Source organism: Haliotis rufescens, unplaced genomic scaffold (assembly GCF_023055435.1).
Source record: "Haliotis rufescens isolate VD_foot unplaced genomic scaffold, xgHalRufe1.0.p SCAF_5, whole genome shotgun sequence".
In the NCBI taxonomy this organism is placed as follows: Eukaryota; Metazoa; Mollusca; class Gastropoda; order Lepetellida; family Haliotidae; genus Haliotis; species Haliotis rufescens.
The window spans coordinates 15,157,876-15,182,051 of NW_025964223.1; the positions used below are offsets into that span (position 1 = coordinate 15,157,876).

Sequence of the window (24,176 nt, forward strand, 5' to 3'; positions counted from 1 at the left end):
ATGTAGTGCTTTGCAATGTTAGTTACATCTTTAGTTTTGGAAAACATCATTATTTACCGCGTGTCAGCTTGATGTTTGTTTGTTTGTTTGTTTGTTGTTTAACGCCGCACTCAGCAATATTTCAGCTATATGACGGCGGTCTGTAAATAATCGAGTCTGGACCAGACAATCCAGTGATTAACATCATTAACATCGATCTCCGCAATTGGGATACGATGACATGCATCAATCAAGTCAACGAGCCTGACCACCCGATCCCGTTAGTTGGAGGAAAGCCCGAAGTGGTGCAGGTCTCAGACGTTTACCACGTGATATCCACGAGCCGGGGGATATGGTGCTGACAAACCTAAAGACATAATCAGGGTGAATCGGTTACCAACCAACGCCCTGGGGATGCAGCTCTGCACATCGAATCGTTGTGACGCAAGAGCTATGCCTAATGTGGAACAGGGGTTGGGCAAGCATAATGGTTAAAGCGTTCGCTCGTCACACCGAATGCCCGGGTTCGATTCATCACATGGGTGCACCATATGTCGACCCATTTCTGTGTGTCCAGATGTGATGGTGGAATAGTGTTAAACGCGGCGTAAAACCATACTGACTCACATGTGTAACCATGAACTGTTGTTCTAATGTGTTTCACCAATGTGCCCGTCACTCACTCATGCAATTACTCACTCACCATTAACATGATAGGTTTGTTTGTTTGTTTTTTAACGCCGCACTCAGCAATATTCCAGCCAGGGGTCTGTAAATAATCGAGTCTAGACAGTCCAGTGATTGACAGTATGAGCATCGATCTACGGAATTGGGATACGATGACATGCGTCAGCAAAGTCGGAGATCCTGACCACACGATCCCGTTAGTCTCGCCTTTTACGGCAAGCATGGGTTGCTGAAGACCTATTCGAGACCTACATTGTCTCTTTGTACTTAAGAATCTTCACGGGTCTAACATGATAGGTAACCGCCTAACCCTCAACAGATTATTAGTATGAAGTATAACAAAAACATAATTTATTATTATTATTTTATTTTCAGTATAAAGATAATCAAAGTCTCGGAGTGTCTAGTTTCCGGGCTTCAGCTTGTGTGTCAGAGTGTTCATCGGATTAGTCGACCTGATGGTGTCATGCCAATCTTCATGCCCACGGATACATCGACAACGATTACCGTATTCGACGTAATAAGCGCCCAGGGCGCTCTCAAAATTAGAAATATGGGGCTCTTATTAAAATATTATTTTGGTGGAGAAAAAAAAACAGAGTTGAAAGATAAATTTCGTGGTTTATGCTGACAGCCTGATATGTTTATATACGACAGATATATTCTTCCAGAATTTAATTGCCCATAATTAAGGGTGCATATAACACACGAGTGCGTATTATACGCGAATAAATAAGTCTGGTGCACATTGATCATCGGAAGGAGTGCTAATTGGGATTGTTCACTCGCCAATATATTAGCAAATATCGCCGGGCGTTTATAAGAGAGGGGTGCTTATTACGTCGAATACGGTATATGCTTCTAAATAATCTGAATAAAAAGGTGGTTTTGTGAAACGTTTCGTATCAAGCCTACATCTGTATCATAGATGTACATACAATATACATTGTCACAATAATAACACCATCAAGTCACAATGACAGGTCATGTTCACGTCACGATGACGTAATGATGGCGTCATGTTGACGTAACGCCTACATAGATGCGACGGCGATGAGAAACAGAGACGCCAAGGTTGTTGTGAAGAAGAGGATGGCGGAGGAACTTGTCTCTGACGTGCCCCCAGTTGTACTTGGTGGTGGCGTAGATGTCGGGGAGACAGCAGATGAAGATGTAGATGGATTGGCCGACGCAGACATTGACATGGACATGGACGGCATAACAGAAGTCGGAGACGCAGACATGGATGGCGCAACAGTTGACGTTGACGCATTACCTGGTGCTGATGTTGACGCTGTGCTGGTGGCTGTTGACGTTCCGTCAACGCCCACGAGGTTGCCTGTAACGGCAAGATAAAACCAAACAGTGCAAATGTAAAAATAACAGTGTACGAGAGTAACACAACAAAACTTATGTTTAGTTTTGTCCGATTCCATTCGTGACCAACTCGTGTTATTCCGGGACAAGCCGAATAGCGGCGTGTGCCCCTCTCTTGGGCATTTCTGCGACTGGGTTCCGTCTAAGCGCAAACGGGCAGAGTTAAAAGAATTGTCAACTCGTTAAGTATAATTATTATATATTTCCGCCATGTCATATATATATTACAGTGGCTATTTAAAACACATCGGGACTTACGGTATTTATACAGTATGATTGAACACGTTTAATTGTATCATTGGTATATTTTTAGATGCAAGACATTTGTAAAATCAAAAATCATTCCTGAGGGATTCTTTGACCGAAGTACTTCAAGCCATACGTGCATGCTGATTGGTTTGTAGTATTTTCGCACGTAACATTCATCGATAGGGGGACGGGTCTTCTTGCAGGGTACGGAAAAGAGCAAGTGGTGACGAATGATGCGCGGAGTCTCCAGTTCCTTGTGCCACTGGTGATAAAGTCGCCTAAGTTCGCAATGCAGGGTTGCGTCCCTTGGGCGTCCCCGGAACCAATGATCGTGCGTTTTCATATCCCGTTCTCCCTCATTATGTGTCTAGGTTTGTCTACCGTACTTGTGTGTTTCACCGAAGTGGTAAACGGGGATTACTTCGGGCTTTCCTCCAACAATCTGACACGCAGTGGATATAACTAGAATTTCAGTTTGTATCATGGGTCTATAGTCGAGAAGACCATGTGTGGCGATACAGTCAGACAGTCTCAGATTACTGAAAGGTCAAAGTGCTTTATGTGGGAACATAGATGAGCTTATAGGCGAATAGGATCGGACTCACCAGCCACGGCAACCAGGACAAATAGTCCGGCGAGTATGGTCACACTTGACATGGTACTCTGAAACAATCAAAGTCAGTTGTATTACACAGCACGGACAGCACAGCAATTAGTGGGGACACAACACGAGCAGTGAAGGGAGTGGGCAAAACAAGAGCAGTGATGGGTCAGGCACAACAGGAGCAGTAAAGGGGGCGGGCACAACTGGAGCAGTGAGGGGTGGGCAAAGTGAGGGGGATGGGCACAACAGGAGCAGTAAGGAAGGTGGGCACAACAGGAGCAATGAAGGGGGTGGGCACAACAGGAGCAGTGAGGGGGCGGGCACAACAGGAGCAATGAAGGGGGTGGGCACAACAGGAGCCGTGAGGGGATGGACACAACAGGAGCAGTGCGGGGTGGACACAACAGGAGCAATGAAGGGGGCGGGCACAATAGGAGCAATGAAGGGGGCGGGCACAACAGGAGCAATGAAGGGGGTGGGCACAACAGGAGCAATGAAGGGGGCGGGCACAACAGGAGCAATGAAGGGGTGGGCACAACAGGAGCAATGAAGGGGTGGGCACAACAGGAGCAATGAAGGGGGCGGGCACAACAGGAGCCGTGAGGGGGCGCTACAACAGGAGCAATGAAGGAGGTGGGCACAACAAGAGCAGTAAAGGGGCGGGCACAACAGGAGCAGTGAGGGGGTGGTGGGCACAACAGGAGCAATGAAGGGGGTGGGCACAACAGGAGCAATGAAGGGGTGGGCACAACAGGAGCAATGAAGGGGCGGGCACAACAGGAGCAATGAAGGGGGCGGGCACAACAGGAGCAATGTAGGGGCGGGCACAACAGGAGCCGTGAGGGGGTGGACACAACAGGAGCCGTGAGGGGGCGGGCACAACAGGAGCAATGAAGGGGGCGGGCACAACAGGAGCAATGAAGGGGGTGGGCACAACAGGAGCAATGAGGGGGGTATTTATACAGTATGATTGAACACGTTTAACTGTATCATGGGTATATTTTTAGATACAAGACATGTGTAAAATCAAAATTCATTCCTGAGGGAGGAGTTGGACACAACAGAAGCAGTGAGGGGGATTGGCACAACAGGAGGAGTGAGGGGTGTGGGCACAACAGGAGCAGTGAGCGGAAAGCTAGCAAGTATGAACGGAACAATACGTTTAGCACTATATGCTACAAAGATATTATGACCGTATTGCCTTGCATATGGAAGATATGTTTAAACATGTGCAGCTTGATACTGTCATCACATCTTTTATCCGCCTACATGTTTGAGACAAGGGGCACATGTCCACTGGCCAGTACTTGTTCAAATACGCTGAAATACTATTCACACAACTAACTTTACCGATACTCCGTACCCATGAAGATCCGGGTCAGAATAGGTTTTCAGCAACCCATGCTTGTCATAAGATGCGACTATGCTTATCGTAAGAGGCAAATAACGGGATTGGGCTCGCTGACTTGGTTGATGCATGTCATCGTATCCCAATTGCGTGGACCGATGCTATACCAATCACTCGACTGTCTGGTCCACACTCGATTACTGACAGACCGCCGTCATATAGCTGGAATAATGCTGAGTGCGGCGTTAAACAACAAACAAAACCGATACTCCAAACAATACCTATCACACACACATACACACACACACACGCACGCACGCACGCACACGCACACGCACACACACGCACACACACACCTGCGCGCGCACACACACACACACACACACCTGCGCACACGCATGAATAACTGAAGACTATTTTCATTTCGTCAACTGAGCAAAGGAAAGTTTTGAGATTAATATCCGAAAACCAACTAATAGAAAAAAGGCCAAGGCGAGGCTGACTGCTGTTGATCACGGGGACATGTAGATGGGGTATTGTCTCTGGCTGACACAGGTGTTATATGACAACTGGCTTTGTAATCCTATGCATGAGACGTGACAACAATAGACTATATAGAGAACAGGCATCTCGGGTGTCAGTGACGAAGAGTTCACCTCAACATTATCACTGTAAACGAGACGTGTCCGAGGGAGATACGTCTAGATGCCTTACAATGGAGTACTTGACGTTGGTTTAAGAGCCCTTTAAACCGAGCGATTGATATCAGAACAGTACATATATTGAGGCACTGAGCACTTTTAATGCATATTTAAAACCACAAAAAAACTTAAATGAATTGAGTAAGTACGTAAAACATGCAGGCGTCTGAGACATAAGGAAAATGGACAAACTTGATAACGTGCAGTGATCAAGTACAGTAAACTACGGTTATAACGAACACGCTTATAACGAACTGACCGATATAACGAACTTATTTTTAGTCCCGGCCATTTGTTGTACATATGCTGTATATATGCTTATAACGAACTACGGATATAACGAACTAAAATTAGTGGCCCCTTTGAGTTCGTTATAACCGTAGTTTACTGTACTTGCAGACGGTTGTTTAGATTCAAGGGTGGAGTGCTGAACCAGATTTCATCTATAGTCACAAATCGTTGCAAGAACCTTTCTGGATCAACTTCAAACAGAGCTATATTATCATGAGATATGTTGTGCGTTTTTTTATCAAATGTCAGGGGGCCAGTGGAATAGCCCAGTGGTTAAAACGTTCGCACGTCACGCCAAAACCCTGGGTTCGATACCCTCGTGGGTACAATGTGTGAAGTCCATTTCGGTTTCCCCCGCCGTGATATTGCTGTAATATTGCTAAAAGCGGTGTAAAACCACATTCACGCACTCACTATCAAATTTAAGAAACCTTGGAACCCAACGAGCTGATACTCTCTTCATTGGCAAAGTGACTGTAATAATAGAATGTACACTGTCCTGGGAAATGTCCACTGAACTAGCAATCAATATGGCGTTCAGTCATTCGCCGGTCGGTCATCACCCTATCGTGGATTCTCTGGATCATTTCTGGTGATACTGAAGGGACAGGCCTTCCAGAACGGGAGTTCTCTTCAAGGCTCTCCCTGCCACGCCTAAACTCTGCTGCCCACCTCTGTATGGTAGCATAGGAAGGGTCATCTTTCCCTATGGTGTACATGTATTTTCAAGGATGTTTATATTTATGTTAAGGCCTCATTCTGATAGTACTTGATCACGGCGTGTTCCTCAAATTTGATGATTTTCAAAAGGTCACAGACCCCTGCTTATTTTACCGAAATGCCGCGAAGCAATTTCCTCAACTGACACACGTTTTTGTGGACATTGCTCTATTACATCACGTAATGTCCACAACAAAACATTTCTCTATTAAGTAAAATAGTTCACTATGACACAGTTCCTACAATGTGAGCCCAGAAACTTGAACTTATCATTCAACTCATATGAACTAAATATGAAAAAATGTATTATGCAAGCCATTCAAAACACATACACACTACTTAGCTTCATAGAGTGAGTATAGTTCCAGTTCTGCGTGTAAAATAGAACATCACATTCCAAGTACTGGTTCTTATAAAGATTATAATCAATTTGCGAGGCACATTTCATTCGTACAAGACGTTCCCTGGTGGGAGGTGAATACTGTTAAGCGGGTGACCTACCTGTCCTCTACTACAGGCCTATGCAGGTGTATACAGGTGTTACAGGTGAAACTGTCTCAATCTGCGCTACTGCCCATCTTATACACTGGCTGACGTCACTGTACCACGAGATGTTCGTATCAGTCACTGGTGGGCGTTGGCATCAATCAGATTTTTAATATGGAACAGTAACGTTGATGCGCAATTAAGTGTGTTAGGTGTATCCCCTTACACGGACAGACGTATGATGATGATGATGATGATGATGATGATGATGATGATAACCGGCTGACTGGCAGAATCAACCAAACCCTCTTTGTAACATTTTTTTATTTTAATCTGTATATTATTATTATTATTATTATTATTATTATTATTATTAGCTGCCTTGTGAGGCACTTCCCCAAGGAGACACCACATATGCCACATGTGGTTCAGTTCAGAGCAGGTCCGAAGCCCTTGAAACGACCACGTTGCTGTGCACAGGACCACGTGCCACCCAACATATGTCACACACGTGCACAAGTACAGCCGTATATCACACACGTGCAGACGAGGCCTCTAGAGTTTGTTCATTAACAAGTATATTACACACGTGCAAAAGTACAGACATATCAAAGACGTTCAGACGATTCCTCTAATGCCTTTTCATTAGTAAGTTCTTACTCACGTGCAGAAGTACAGACGTATGTCACGCACGTAAAGACGAAGCTTCTAACGCGTTTTCGTCAGCAAGTATATCAAACATGCGCAGAAGTACAGACGTATATCACACACGTGCAGACGCCGTCAATAAGTCACGCGTGCAGATGACGCCTCTCGTCATTGTTCGCCAACAATTGTATCACACACGTACAGACGACGCCTCTTGGGAATTTTCGTCAATAAGTCAAACTCGCAAATAGGTCACACACGTACAGACGACGCCTCTAGGGAATTTTCGTCAATAAGTCAAACGTGCAAATAGGTCACACACGTACAGACGACGCCTCTAGGGAATTTTCGTCAATAAGTTAAACGTGCAAATAGGTCACACACGTACAGACGACGGCTCTAGGGAATTTTCGTCAATAAGTCAAACGTGCAAATAGGTCACACACGTACGGACGACGCCTCTAGGGAATTTTCGTCAATAAGTTAAACGTGCAAATAGGTCACACACGTACAGACGACGGCTCTAGGGAATTTTCGTCAATAAGTCAAACGTGCAAATAGGTCACACACGTACGGACGACGCCTCTAGGGAGTTTTCGTCAATAAGTCAAACGTGCAACGTGCAGACGACGCACAAGTATACAAGACTAGTATATCACACATGTACAACTTGTTTTTGGGAAGTGTAATTTATTGTTAACTGTATTGCATTGTTTCTGTCGAGATTCAGTAGATTGTATTTGGGCAATGAGAAGTCGTCATGAATGTAGTACTATTTAATGTAAGCAGTGGCGAAGAAGATATTATATTTAGATGCCCGAATTATCTGTTAACTTCCGGAATAGCATGGATGGATGTCAAGCGTTATAGAAACATGTGAAATATTCTGTGATGTTCAAGTGGCACTGGACTGGTCTGGCACTGTGTAGAAAGTGTAGAAACATTTCACAAATTACGTCATAGGGTATTGTGACGTAATTGTAAACTTTGTGGTGCAGACCCCGTTCCACAAAGCGATCGTAGCGCCACGACACTTGTACGTCTAGGTTTATGGGAGTTATTGATAACCTTAGCGCTACGATAACTTTCTGGAAGGTGGGCCGTTGCATGGTATTAAATTAATACGTGTCAACTTTTGACGTGTTTGAAGTATTGTTTTGTTAAACTCAATTGGATTATGCTGTGGATCGCGTAGATGTCTGCCTATAGTCACACACGACATTGAAAATCTATTAAAAAAAGTCAGATACCAGAATTATTCACTCGTTTCATAAAATTGGTAATACAAGGGAGCTCGTTTAGTATTCTATATATATATTACACAGGTACAGTGTATATTACATAATCTCGATCAGACGCTGACTAACCTAGACTAACATGTACACAGTGGAACACCATGTAAGCTGAAACATCAACCCCTTCTAAACTGGTAATATGGGTCTTGCAACATCTAACACAGCTGTCAGCGTTCGATATACAACACCTGTCACCACGTAATGTCACCTACAGTGTCATATAATGTTGTAGATAGGCTCACGGTGAGTGGTTCAAATTTACTGTCCCATCTATTCAAACTTACCACTATTATACACCTTATTGTCAGACCAGTTCCTAACGGGTCTGTGTCATACAAACAAGTGGTTGATATTATGAGCAACGCCCCTCACATCCCGGAATACGATAACACGCAATGAACCAAGTCACCCAGCCTGAATACCCGTCTAATTTCTGACGGCCGCCATTAGTGTGCCTGGGACTATTTCATACCAGGGGCGGTTTTATCATTATTGGAACCATATTACCGTGGGGTATTCCAAGAACTGTATTCAAAACATACTAATAATAAAATTAATAATAATAATAATAAGAAGAAGAAGAAGAAGAAGTGCATTTATAATGCACCAGATTCCATTCACCAAGTGGATGCTCATAGCGCTACACTATTATTACCCCGGTCAGTGGATCAGTGAGCACTCGATTTTCATTCTCAGCTCCCTGGGGAGTATACAATAGCATCCATGTGAGGAATCGAATCCAGGGCTTCGGCGTGACGAGCCAAAGCATTAATCACTAGGCTACCCTACTTTCCCATGGTGACAGCATATTGCGAAGCTACGCTTGCAGTCGTAGTAGTAGAGTCAGAAAAAAAGCTCTTCAGGAACATCCCACAGATCTGCGCGAGCAAAGATACACCCAGACCTATCGTCCACACGGTATACAAAGGAACGTACATTTAAACAACATAGATATATTCTTTATTTCAGTATAAAAATATAAAAAGGACTAATTTTAAATACGCATCATGATTACAAAACCATTGAACAGTGTCTTTGTGTCAGGTTTGTCTTCCAGGGTATCGCCTGGAGTGTGTATATTTCGGGGTGTAATCTGCGGTGTCCGCTGGGTGTCATGGCGTAAGGCAAGCTCCTCACAGCGATAGTCCGTTCGCGGAGCTCTCTATAGAGTGTAACGAAGGTGTCACGCGCTGGGAAGGAGCTTGGGCGTAAGGGTGTTTATCGGATCAGTCGACCAGCCTGGCGTCATACCAATCTTCATGTACACAGTGACGCCACCCGACAGATAGCGACTACATTCGTCTCATGAAGTAAGTATCACATATATAGTTGTCATTTCACAATGGCGAGAACGACAATGACGTCACGCTTCGGATTAGGATGTAATTACATAGCAATGGCGGCAACGAGTAATATTGACGCCATGATTACTGTAAAGAATAGAATGGTAGAGGATGTTTTCTCTGACGACCCAGCCGTTGTTGTAGTTGTGGGCATGTTCGTGGGAGTGACTGATGCTGATGCTGATGCTGACACGGATGCTGATGCTGTCACACTGGCGGACGCCAAAACCGTTGACGTCCCAGATACAGCAACTGATTGTGTCTGGCTAGGGGCAATGGTGGACGTTGTTTGGGCCCCAACATGGTTCCCTGAAATAAACCCAAAGATAAATAAAAACAGGTACACGTTAAACACCATGTCACGACCCAAGGGGAATGATTAATCATGGTATACACGCTTCACGTGAAGAAAGGAATAGTAGACATCTCCTCGGACAGTAAGAGGCACCGTGAACTTTACACGGGAAGAGTTTTGCGTCAAGGTAGGTGTCTAGAAGATCGTGATTTTCCGCTGTCTAACACTGTAAGATAAGGTCGTTGTGTCTAACACTGTAAGATAAGGTCGTTGTGTCTAACGCTATAAGAGAAGGTCATTGTTGTGCCTGTCTAACACTGTAAGATAAGGTCGTTGTGTCTAACGCTATAAGAGAAGGTCATTGTTGTGCCTGTCTAACACTGTAAGATAAGGTCGTTGTGTCTAACACTGTAAGATAAGGTCGTTGTTGTGCCCGCCTAACACTGTAAGATACGGTCGTTGTGTCTAACGCTGTAAGATAAGGTCGTTGTTGTGCCTTGTCTAACACTGTAAGATAAGGTCGTTGTGTCTAACACTGTAAGATAAGGTCGTTGTTGTGCCCGCCTAACACTGTAAGATACGGTTGTTGTGTCTAACGCTGTAAGATAAGGTCGTTGTTGTGCCTTGTCTAACACTGTAAGATAAGGTCGTTGTGTCTAACACTGTAAGATAAGGTCATTGTTGTACCTGTCTAACACTGTAAGATACGGTCGTTGTGTCTAACGCTGTAAGAGAAGGTCATTGTTGTGCCTGTCTAACACTGTAAGATAAGGTCGTTGTGTCTAACGCTATAAGAGAAGGTCATTGTTGTGCCTGTCTAACACTGTAAGATAAGGTCGTTGTGTCTGACGCTTAAGAGAAGGTCGATGTTGTGCCTTGTCTAACACTGTAAGATAAGGTCGTTGTGTCTAACACTGTAAGATAAGGTCGTTGTTGTGCCCGCCTAACACTGTAAGATACGGTCGTTGTGTCTAACGCTGTAAGATAAGGTCGTTGTTGTGCCTGTCTAACGCTGTAAGATAAGGTCGTTGTTGTGCCTGTCTAACGCTGTAAGATAAGGTCGTTGTTGTGCCTGTCTAACACTATGCATAAGGCCTTTGTGCAAGTGGGTCCAGGTCGTTGCCCCCGTCCTACACTACAACACATGTAGTCACAGTCAGTCACGATACAGTTATCAGTGTAAACAAATGGAAAGCAATTGAAAGATGACGTATGTCACAATAAAACGTTGCTAGGCCCTGCATCAACAGCTAGACAGTGGCGTCATCAACCAGAAGCCGCCACAACCATCAGCGGAGGTTAATCTGCACGTTGGTATGTTTGAGACCGGGGACCGACACCACATCACGCCGCCGTGAGGGATTAAAACAAAGACATAAATAGAGATTATTATACGAGTATGTGTGTCATCCTGACTTTACGAAACGAGTGTCAGAATTCTTGTATTTCCCGTGCGCGCGAGGGCAATAGATGAACTGTATGACTCACATGCGAGTTTAATAATTTTCATTACCAATATTTCGTAATCTTTCCTGAGCCCCCCCCCCCCCCCCCCAGCCTTACGTCACAATACGATTCCAATGAAGTCAACAATGCCGCCCGGATGACGTATGTAATACATTGGTTCGCGTGACATTTGCACAGGTGCACCTCCGATTCGTTTCTAACCCTATGGGTAAAAACTTAAATTAATAATCTTCTCCAGTACATAGTGTTTCTGGTGGAATCTTTTGAGAATGTCGATTGACTACCTCCTCATTTACTGACTGACTAAGGTTGTCAGATAACACCTCAATATCAAGTTAGGATCATCCAGCCAGCGAAGCCGTCACTAGCTTAGCATTCCCTAAGAACGTTTCTGTTTTTTTCTATCTGTATGTCTGTTTTTCAAACATACATGCGTTTTAACACCAGTCTGCTAGTTCAAGCGCGGATACAGATCTTTGGGAGAAGGATGCACTAAACATGTCACGTGATGGGTGTGTGCAAATAGATCGCGAAACAAACGTTTGGTAGTCGTGGTAATATGATTGAATGACCAAATGACAATATGTTTATTTTAACGTGTACTGTTTATTATGCTTCAAAGAAGGTTGTGCATTCCTGCACACACATATACACACACACGCACGCACGCACGCACATGCACACAAAGACCCGCACGCACGTCTGGATCCGTGTGTAGGTATTTACTGGTCATGCCTGAGTATAATTTATGTATCAAATATTGTTTAACTTATAGCTAACTTGAGCAATATAGCCTACCTAACCAGTAAACTATGTCCCGTGTAACAGCATATAATTCGATTTACTTCCCTCTCCGAGTAAAGTGGGTACAAGTTGACATAACAGGTGTGATTTCAACTAAGTAAATACCGCAGCTTTCGATGTTAGTGCAGTGTAGCATAAATAATGTTTGAGACTTCAATACTGATAAAAACAGCCTATTCATTAAAATGCATATTACATCCGGATAGAAAGCACAATCATATGTAATGTACTTGCGAGAGCCATTTTCCTCCATGTCAACATATGGCTCTTGAGTGCACGGCCATGTCCATACTTCAAATAAATTACTCCCATTTTTAAAATTATTAATTATGTAATATTTGTACACAAATATGGTGACACGTCGTTAAGACAGTATATGTTAAAAATATTCATGCTACATTACCGTAAAATGGATATAGCCTCTTAGTGTTAGTTGACTAACTTTCGCCACATCAGTGTATACCACTCAAAATAAGTTAAAGAACACCCGATTTTGTCATATTACTTTACTTAATCTGTCATCTCATCACAGATTAACTAACGCTATATGAAAAATCGAGTGTTCTTTCATATATTTTTGAGTAGTATGTATACCCGTGGAATTAAATAAAGGAACGGCCAAGAAGTGACGCATCCAGATAATAGTTTGACTAAAACACATAATACAAATTATCTGGTAATATTTTTTTGTGTTCCCTTATTTTCCCTCATCAGTATATATACATATTTCCACATGTGAGAGTGAGATGGTAATCCAGCTTCTCAAACACGTTGTTCTATATAACAGTATGTGTCGAGCATGTGACACCTCATCGGGAAGAGTGAGTGAGTGAGTTGGGTTTAACGCCGCTTTAAACAGTATTGCAGTTATATCACGGCGTGTCAGCTTAATGTGGGAGGAAAGCCCGAAGTGATGCAGGTCTCCGACGTTTACCACTTCGGTGAAACCCACGTGCACCGGTATGGTGCTGACAACCCTAGAAACATAATCGGGGCGATCCGTGATTCGAACCTACAATCATAGGTTTCTGGCGGGCCCAAGGGACGCAACTCTGCACAGCGAATCGCGGCACCTTAGACGACAGGGCCACCCGTTTCCTCTCATCGGCAAGACATTAATACGATTACATATAACAAAGTTATTGACTTATAATGCCGTATATTAATTTTATTACTTCCTATGCATGGATAACTAATCAAACATATCAAAATGTTAAGTAAATTGAATTTAAATAGATGTGCACACACTTCCTAATAAGTGCGATACTGTTTTATAATGACCAACACAAATAGTTATCAAGAAGTGTGAAATTTATTTTTTCGACTTTTCAATGCCAAATATCTTAGACTCACCGGCAAAGGTAACCAGAATCGACAATCCGAGGAGTGCAGTTAAAGTTGTCATCGTTCCCTGAAAAAGTCAACAGATTGAACTGTTACAGAGAGCATAAGCATACAGGTTATCTGTGGACCAGTCGTCGGTGTGGGCCCTGTCGCGGCTGCGGAGATCTATATACAAGTGTGTGGTATGTCGACAAACATGAAGTGCGGCAGCGGACATCCGGAAGTGTGGGATGTATTCGGCGTATTTTCACGCCTCTCGACAGGAGGACGTTAACAGACTTACAACGTACTGGTTCCCGTGGTGTGCGCCTGCGCGGAAATAATGTGTACTTTACAGGGATATGTTCATATACTGAAACACTGTGAAACCGCATTGTGGGTTTGGACTCTTGATAAATAACAAGTGACTGGAAGCTTATGTCCAGGTATGACGTGGATTAGGATTACGTATGGTCATCCTGCCAAACTGTAGTTGTATTAAAATAAAAGCGACAAAACCCTTTCCATATTCATAAAAAAATCTCTGCCAAAAACAGTCTATTGTACGTATCTCAGCAGTATGTTGCCCATATTCAGTCTGTGTATTCATTGTAATTAGTGTTTGTTTTTGTTGTTGAACGCCGCACTCAACACTATTCCAACTATATGACTGCGGTCTGTAAATAATCGAATCTGGATCAGACAATCCATTGATTAGTTTTAACATCATGAGCATCGATCCACGCAATTGGGATACGATCACGTGTGTCAACAAAGTCAGCCAGCATGACCGCCCGATCCCGTTGGGGCTCAGTCACACATTCAGGATTCTTACTGTCGTCCTTGACAGGACAATTCCCGTTTAAAATTTCTCAAAAGTCAGATCAAGATCCTGTGATTCGTGGCGGGAAATTCACAAATTTGTAAAAACATTCATTTAATCACAACAATAAGATATTGTTCAGTAAGCGTCCCGAGTCCTGTTTCCAGCAGAACTCGTCCCGATTCTCCCGTTCCCAATCCGAATCTGATCCGATTTGTATCTTCCGCATGGTAAAAAACGACCGAATCTGTCCCGACAGCGTCCCGATTCTCCCGAATGCGATCCGACAGAGATCAGACAGTGACCGGACAGTGAACCGTCAAAGACGGTTCGCATTCGGCAAGATCTGAACGCAATCTCGACGCAATCGACAAGAAACGGCAATGAACAATTCATGCGCGTTCATCGCGACAACGTCCCAATCCACAGGACACCGTCCAGACAACACAGGACAGCACAATCTGTCACGACATAGTCACGATTATAATCCGACTAGACAAAATTGGCTGAGTTTCCCGAATGTTACGGGACGCACCATACTGTCGGAAGTGCTTGGCCGACCTCTCTGGACCTTTCCCATTCTGTGGGAATCTGTTACGAACGTATACGACTGCGGTCAGACAATGATAGGACATTCCAGCTCATTCAGGATAGTAATTCGACTTTTTCACTTTTCGTGTCGTAGCGCTGTCTGATCTCAAACGGGAGCCATAAGCGGTACTGTGGGAACGCAGCCTTAGTCGCCTCTTACGACAAGCATAGTCGCCTTTTACGGCAAGCATGGATCTATTTGTGACCTACATTGTCTCTTTGTAATTAAGAAGACAATTATCTTAGATTTATAGTCATTATAAAACGAGACTTGTGGAGAAGGAAAATGGTGTTTCAACGCCTTAGATCAAATTTACATGCTCAATCGTTTGAGTCCAGTCCAATCTCATTAAAATCATATCTAAGTTCTCGCTTCCGCTTAACAAAGATCCCGTTTTAGCATTTTCGAGGTTGCATGATTAGAAAACACATTCCGACTGTCACTTTCATGATCTGGTAAGCGAGCTTTGATTGGTCGGATGAAAGGTCGTTCTGACGTGACCCGTAATGGGATGTCCTCAGATCTTTGTTTAGCGATAGCGAGAACTAAGATCTGATTTTATTGAGATTGAGTCTAGTCTCCCTTTAATCACCTTTACAACACAAACGCTTGTTGAACTTTAGTGTGTCGTTTTTCGAAACCGCCGAAATGCTACAATACTGTCGCTACCACGTCGGATTTGGTTCACTCACTCACTTTTATAATTTTCTTACTTTGCATTCGGCATCAATAAACCTATTATTATACTTAATATGTTCATGGCTTAAAGAATTGACTTAATACGAGTAAAAACAAGCCCCATCATAATACCCTCGAGTCTGAATACCTGCAAGGCTTTGTGTACTGGATTTCATAACCCCCTTGTAATGTTCTACTTTTCAAGCCAGATATTTCGTTGATAACGTAATGGTTGGCGGCTTACAACTGTTTTCCTGCATTAAAGTGTCGTGTTCTCCGCTATTTTCCTCCTAAACTGTCAGTTGCTGGAATTTATGTAAACAAAAAATGTCGGCCACATCGATTTGTATCGTAATGAGCATATCTGTCGTGATATTGGAAACCGGCGAGAAGCTTAATGCGTTGTGTCAGTGGCTACGTGACATGAGGGCGTGGCAGGGCGTGGGGGAGAGGTACATTCCACACCTCGCCTGCTAATGGCCATTTACTTATTCGCCTTCAGTTTTAATGTCATATTTAAAATATGAAGAGTTATTATTGTACATGGTAAAAGCTTTATGTATGTCGACCTTGAAGAAAGAAATTTCACACCACAACTTGTAAAAGACCAACTCAATGTATTGTAGAATGTTATTCCGTCACAGCGTTATTAATAAATACTCGTGATATAGAAACTCGTGAAGAAATATATTCAGCAGTGGAGAATAACTGTCGAGCTCATGGTTGTTGGGAGGGTCACATCAACTCAATTGGTGCTTTTTTTTAACAGAATCATAATTTTATGTAAATTACGTTGGCTTATTAAGCTGAATATTTATGTTGATAAAGCGACTGTTACAAAACAAAAGATAATTTCCTTGTGTTTCTTCGTTGTCATTTAAACTCAGTATATCAGTGCTTGGGAAACAAATACTAGAACATTATGAGCTGTCGTTGTCCTATAAAAAGTAAACCATCTACGTGTATCTATGGTTTTATTATTCAGAACTATTAATCACACGTCTTAGAATGTGAAACAAATATTTAAAGCACATGATAATACATGGAAATATTGATTCGCAAGTGATTTAGTGATGGATGTCTTAAATCCTTGCAATGTTCTGTTTCACATGTGATGAATGTCTTAAACCCTTGCAATGTTCTGTTTCACATGTGATGAATGCCTTAAACCCTTGCAATGTTCTGTTTCACATGTGATGAATGTCTTAAACCCTTGTAATGTTCTGTCTCACATGTGATGAATGTCTTAAACCCTTGCAATGTTCTGTTTCACATGTGATGAATGTCTTAAACCCTTGCAATGTTCCGTTTCACATGTGATGAATGTCTTAAACTCTTACAATGTTCCGTTTCACATGTGATGAATGTCTTAAACTCTTGCAATGTTCCGTTTCACATGTGATGAATGTCTTAAACTCTTACAATGTTCCGTTTTTTACATGTGATGAATGTCTTAAACTCTTGCAATGTTCCGTTTCACATGTGATGATGTCTTAAACCCTTGCAATGTTCTGTTTTACATGTGATGGATGTCTTAAACCCTTACAATGTACTGTTTCACATGTGATGGATGTCTTAAACCTTTGTAGTGTTCCGTTTCACATGTGAAGCATGTCTTAAACCCTTGCAATGTACTGTTTCACATGTGATGAATGTCGTAAACCTTTGCAATGTTCTGTTTAACATGTGATGGATGTCTTAAACCCTTGCAATGTTCCGTTTCACATGTGAAGGATGTCTTAAACCCTTGCAATGTTCTGTTTCACATGTGATGGATGTCTTAAACACTTTCAATGGCCGTTTCACATGTGATGGATGTCTTAAACCCTTGCAATGTTCTGTTTCACATGTGATGGATGTCTTAAACCTTTGTAGTGTTCTGTTTCACATGTGATGGATGTCTTAAACCCTTGCAATGTGCTGTTTCACATGTGTTGAATGTCTTAAACTCTTGCAATGTTCTGTTTTACATGTGATGGATGTCTTAAACCCTTGCAATGTTCCGTTTCACATGTGATGAATGTCTTAAACCCTTGCATTGTTCTGTTTCACATGTGATGGATGTCTTAAACCCTTGCAATGTTCCGTTTCACATCCCAGATATCTCAATGATAACGTAATGGTTTGCGATGTGTGACGGTTTATCTGCATAAAGTGTCGTGTAATATCCTTATTGTACCGGGCGGTGTATGGAATGTCTGACGTTTTTATGTTCCGCCTTCCATAAACTAATTTATATATGATATATATGTTTTTACATATTTTAAATTATGAATTGATAATACATAAAATATGCATCACAGCTGAGATAACAGGTTCTATTTCATGTTGTATGTCATTTTCATTCCCTTATAAATTCTCAGAGTACACACATGGGTTCATTTTGCCATAATGGCGATGACGCTAGAATACACACAAACTTAAAACTCAAGAGCATTCAAAACCTCCAGTAATGGTGGTGATTTCTGAATTATTCAAAGCACGTTGACCAATGATAAAACGACAAGGAGCATAATGAAGTATTAAGGAACTGAAACCATGGAACATACTTGTGGACATGCTTGACGATAAAGGCGACGGTTGTGAAATAAGGGACATACTCACTGATCGTGGTTCCTGCGCCTACCTTCTTCCTGCGCCTTCTGAGTTGACACTGGCTGGTGGGTTGGCCCTGCCCGCTTTATACCACCTGTGTGACGTCACGGCCTACTACTACATCCTATTTGGGCTTACGTATTCAAGGAAAATAGGATATATAAGAGGCGCACTAAGATAGATAGATAACCATGATCATAGGACTTTATTCAAGAGTCGTATGGCGCTCTTTGAAGAAAGAGGATACTTGATTGTATCTCAAAAGTTATGGAATGAAGACACTTAAGGCTGGAGCTGACCGACTATATTGCTCGACATAAAGGGAAAGTTGACTATGGAAAACTGAAGTCATCCCTCTTGTCAATACAATCTTGTGAATAGTTCTTGTCACGCTTTTCATGAATCTTTTTGCATAGGTTTAACTGGTCTCTGCTATATCTAGTTCAGGTGGGTAAATCAGTGGAAGGGAATTAGCTATTCGACCAATATTGATATCTGATCATCGATATACATGAAGCTGTAGTTAAACGTCTTGACCAGATTGTTTTGATTTTACCAATCCGGGAGAAATTATGACTATTACGCATATAACAGAGAGGAGAACCCTTACATCCCATGGGGATGCCTGCTTCTTCTCTATATGTCCTATCCCCCAAATTGCACTTAGGTGTTATGAATGGAGAAATCCAGCATTTCGCATATTGTTTTCTATGTGAACTCCAGGTTACGTTTGCTTTCATTTTTGACAAAATGTTATGAACTTTCGAAGATAGAGATTTAGTTATATCTATGTAACGAAGGATCCATGGACCAAGGAATGAACGGTTCCTTAAGGTTTATCATGTGGAATAATGACAAGTTGAAAAATTAAAATGATTTGACATATTTCAAATTGGGAATGCAAACATCAAGCAAATCTTTTGAGTTTTTGAGAATTCTCATGGCATTTTTCATTTGTCTCAAATACCTTTGGCAAAAGGTAGTTGTAATCCTGTTGGTACCTGGATCGCCCCAAACATAGGTTTTGGGGACCACAATTAAAATAACCTCAGCTTATAAGAAATAATGTGCTTGACATTTTTATTGCTTAAGCTTTTACTGAAACAAAACATCACTGACACAAAAAGGCTCTGTACCAGGGATAAGTAGGAAATTGCACGAAGTTATAATACAAAATGCCTGAGGATCTCATATTTGTTTACACATAAATAAATTATGTAATAAATACAAGTATAATATATGGTACATATTGTAACTCAAGTATAATATATGGAAAATAAAGTAACACAAGTCTAATACACGGGAAATAAAGTAACACAAGTGAAATACATGGGGAAAAAAGTAACTCAAGTATAATATATGGAAAATAAAGTAACACAAGTGAAATACATGGGAAATAAGGTAACACAAGTGAAATACATGGGACATAAAATAACTCAAGTATAATATATGGAAAATAAAGTAACACAAGTGAAATACATGGAAAATAAAGTAACACAAGTGAAATACATGGGAAATAAAGTAACACAAGTGAAATACATGGGAAATAAAGTAACACAAGTGAAATACATGGGAAATAAAGTAACACAAGTGAAATACATGGGAAATAAAGTAACACAAGTGAAATACACGGGAAATAAAGTAACACAAGTGAAATACATGGGACATAAAGTAACACAGGTGAAATACATGGGAAATAAAGTAACACAAGTCAAATACATGGGAAATAAAGTAACACAAGTGAAATACATGGGAAATAAAGTAACACAAGTGAAATACATGGGAAATAAAGTAACACAAGTGAAATACATGGGAAATAAAGTAACACAGGTGAAATACATGGGAAATAAAGTAACACAAGTGAAATACGTGGGAAATAAAGTAACTCAAGTCAAATACATGGGAAATAAAGTAACACAAGTCAAATACATGGGAAATAAAGTAACACAAGTGAAATACATGGGAAATAAAGTAACACAAGTGAAATACGTGGGAAATAAAGTAACTCAAGTCAAATACATGGGAAATAAAGTAACACAAGTGAAATACATGGGAAATAAAGTAACACAAGTGAAATACGTGGGAAATAAAGTAACACAAGTGAAATACATGGGAAATAAAGTAACACAAGTCAAATACATGGGAAATAAAGTAACACAAGTGAAATACATGGGAAATAAAGTAACACAAGTCAAATACATGGGAAATAAAGTAACACAAGTCAAATACATTGGAAATAAAGTACCACAAGTCAAATACATGGGAAATAAAGTAACACAAGTCAAATACATTGGAAATAAAGTAACACAAGTGAAATACATGGGAAATAAAGTAACACAAGTGAAATACGTGGGAAATAAAGTAACTCAAGTCAAATACATGGGAAATAAAGTAACACAAGTGAAATACATGGGAAATAAAGTAACTCAAGTGAAGTACATGGGAAATAAAGTAACTCAAGTATAATATATGAAAGATAAAGTAACGGTGGTGGATCGATGTTCATAATATTAATCACTGGTTTGCCTGGTCCAGATCATATTATTTAAAGCATGCCGCCTTACAGCTGGAATATTGCAGCTTTGAACAACAAATAAAAAATAAAAAATAAAAGTCTATCAATACCATATATAGCTGCTTATCCTTCGCAATTCACATCTCACATCATGATATATAGCGGTTAAGGAAGATACCTTTAGAATAGTCCATTTTGTCCGCGTTACTTACACCACTCTAATTTTGTGGTTATGATGGTGGTGGCGGTGGCGATGGTGTGTGTCGTGTGGTTGTCGCTATAGTTTAGTTGTAACAGCAATTGAAGTAATAGTTGTAACAGTAGTTAAAGTTGTAGTTTTAGCTGTTGTTGTAACTCTAGTTTTATTTTTTTTAATTTTAGCTGTAGTTGTAGTTGAAGTTTGAAGTTAGGGTAGCGTCTGGTTCTAGTTTAGTTGTACCAGCTATTGAAGTAATAGTTGTAACAGTAGTTGAAGTTGTAGTTTTAGCTGTTGTTGTAACTCTAGTTGTTTGTTTTTTTAATTTTAGCTGTTGTTGTAGCTGTAGTTGAAGTTTTAGCTTTAGCTGTTGCTATAGTCGTAGTTGTAGTCGTGGATTTAGTTGTAGATATAGTTGGAGCAGCAGTCTGCTTTAATTGTTGCTATAATCATTGTTGTAGTTGGAGTTATGGATGTTGTTGTAGCGGTAGTTGTATTTGTCGACATAATTATAGTTATAGTTGTAGTATTGATATGTTTTTCTTATAAAGTCATCTTCTGTTCATCACGTCAAAGTGATATTCCACAAAACGTAGTTTTATCGTATGTGCTTGATTGAAATGTAAACAAATACCTCAATAAACAAACACCAGTGTTGACATAGCGAGGGGTGTGTTACTATTAAGCTAATGTTGATGGGACATCACTGATCTGTCAGTGAAATAAACCCGGTTTACGACGTTGTAAATGACAACCTAGGGATCGTATTTCTCGCCCCGGTGGCACAGGCTGCATGTCACGTGGTGTGACTAGCCGACACCCCATCCACAGCACGCAGTAGCAGGACCGTAGTGATGGTAATAATAGTAGTAACAGTTGCCGTGGTGAAAGTAACAATTGCCGTAGTGATAGTAATAGTAGCCGTGGTGAAAGTAATAGTTGCCTTAGTGATAGTAACAGTTGCCGTAGTGATAGTAACAGTTGCCGTAGTGATAGTAACAGTAGCCGTAGTGATAGTAACAGTAGTCGTAGTCGTAGTGATGGTAATAGTTGCCTTAGTGATAGTAACAGTTGCCTTAGTGTTAGTAACAGTTGCCGTAGTGATAGTAACAGTAGCCGTAGCGATAGTAACAGTAGCCGTAGTGATAGTAACAGTAGTCGTAGTGATGGTAATAGTTGCCGTAGTGATAGTAACAGTTGCTGTAGTGATGGTAATAGTTGCCGTAGTGATAGTAACAATAGTAGTAACAGTTACCGTAGTGATAGTGACATTGGTAGTAACAGTTGCCGTAGTGATAGTGACAATGGTAGTAACAGTTGCCGTAGTGGTAGTGACAATGGTAGTAACAGTTGCCGTAGTGATAGTAACAATAGTAGTAACAGTTGCCGTAGTGATAGTAACAATAGTAGTAACAGTTGTCGTAGTGATAGTGACAATAGTAGTAACAGTTGCCATAGTGATAGTGACAAAAGAAGTAACAGTTGCCGTTGTGGTAGTGACAATAGTAGTAACAGTTGCCATAGTGATAGTGACAATAGTAGTAACAGTTGCCGTAGTGATAGTGACAGTGGTAGTAACAGTTGCCGTAGTGATAGTAACAATGGTAGTAACAGTTGCCGTAGTGATAGTGACAATGGTAGTAACAGTTGCCGTAGTGATAGTGACAATGGTAGTAACAGTTGCCGTAGTGATAGTAACAATGGTAGTAACAGTTGCCGTAGTGATAGTGACAATGGTAGTTACAGTTGCCGTAGTGATAGTGACAATGGTAGTAACAGTTGCCGTAGTGATAGTGACAATGGTAGTAACAGTTGCCGTAGTGGGCAGCAACCCGAGGAAACGGAGTCCCGTTGAAGAGGGTCGTCCCGATTCTCAGATTCAGAGTATATATATAATAAACTTACATAGACATACAATATATCTGGACAGATGTCTTAGATCTTTCAGCCTTTTGGGTGATACAGTTCTACAGAGTTTAAAAATATCTGGCCACAATTTGTTTAGTTGTTTGGTGTGTTTTTTTAATATACAGAATTCATTGTTGGAGAAGAGCTTCGCATCTGAAAAGATAGTGAAACTCATCTCCTGCTGAAAGTGAATTACATTGTTGAAAAAGTATTTCTTCTCTTTGAATATTCTGCCATCGGCCAGCCTCAACGGGCAAGTCATGATTTGAAGTACGGAATTTTAATATCGGTATGTACTTGCCTTAAGGAAGTAACGGATAATTTTCAAAATTTGAGTTTTGCTTATAGTGTTTTAGTATATACCATTGGACTCCACTCCATAACTTTCCCTCCACTCAACTTAAGTATCCTCCAGATGCAACAATGTTATCTGTACCGCTAAATCGATCAGGGACATTAAAAATGTTTAGAGATTGGCGGAGTTCCCAGGTTTACGAGGCACTGGCAATTCAACGTTATACAGACACCGGGACACATGCCACCGCCCAGACAAGTGGACCACTCGATACTTATAAGGAGTCACAATCTGGTACTGGCAATATTTCAAAATTGAATGTTTCTTAGGTGTTTGTGTGTACACCTTTTCTAAACTATATTACTCAACTTTTGTAATGTTTATTTCAAAATCAATATGTATAGGTCGACCCATCTGTGTGGATTCCGGGTTAGAAGTGGGGCTTACCACCCTACTAGCCGTATGGGTTGATTGAAGGGGAGGCGGTCGGGTAGCCTAGTGGTTAAAGCGTTAGCTCGTCACGCCTAAGACCCGGGTTCGATTCCCGACATGGGTACAATGTGTGAAGCCCATTTCTTGTGTCCCCCGCCATGATATTGCTGGAATATTGCTAAAAGCGGCGTAAAACCTCACTCACTCACTCACTGATTGAAGGGATCGGCAGGTCAGGCTTGCTGACTTGGTGGATTGTATGACATCGTACCCCGACGGTGAGAATCGATGTTCATAATGCCACTGCCTGGGTTGTCTGGTCCAGACTCGATATAATGCTGCGTGCGGTATTAAACAACAAACACCTTATACAGTCATCGGTGATATGATTTATACATATTTGTATTCAATAAATGAATCTGGATTGGTAAACAAGTCATCGGACTTATGTTACCGTATTCGACGTAATAAGCGCCCCGCTCTAATAAGCGCCAACGGCGATATATTTGCTAATATATTGGCATT

The 24,176-nt window shown here is 41.4% G+C and overlaps 1 protein-coding gene and 1 long non-coding RNA gene across 2 annotated transcripts; both read right to left on the bottom strand.

Moving 5' to 3' along the window:
• Nucleotides 1-1,397: 1,397 nt before the first annotated feature.
• On the bottom strand, nt 1,398-6,529 carry LOC124113243 (uncharacterized serine-rich protein C215.13-like). Its single transcript, XM_046473529.2, has 3 exons — nt 6,458-6,529; nt 2,898-2,955; nt 1,398-2,005 (listed from the first exon to the last, which is right to left on the bottom strand). The coding sequence occupies exons 2-3, from the start codon at nt 2,947-2,949 to the stop codon at nt 1,701-1,703; spliced, it is 357 nt and encodes a 118-aa protein (XP_046329485.2). The 5' UTR covers nt 2,950-2,955; nt 6,458-6,529; the 3' UTR covers nt 1,398-1,700.
• A 2,793-nt stretch (nt 6,530-9,322) lies between these two features.
• LOC124138292 lies at nt 9,323-18,413 on the bottom strand. The gene is made up of 3 exons (XR_006861617.2): nt 18,315-18,413; nt 13,648-13,705; nt 9,323-10,037 (listed from the first exon to the last, which is right to left on the bottom strand). It is a non-coding gene; the product is annotated as an uncharacterized LOC124138292 (long non-coding RNA).
• Between the last annotated feature and the right edge of the window lie 5,763 nt (nt 18,414-24,176).

Coding starts and splice junctions, on each gene's coding strand:
- LOC124113243 (XM_046473529.2), bottom strand. CDS start 2,949: ATGTCAAGTGTGACCATACTCGCCGGACTATTTGTCCTGGTTGCCGTG. Junction 2,006..2,897: donor TGTCCTGGTTGCCGTGGCTG/GTGAGTCCGATC, acceptor TTGCCGTTACAG/GCAACCTCGTGGGCGTTGAC.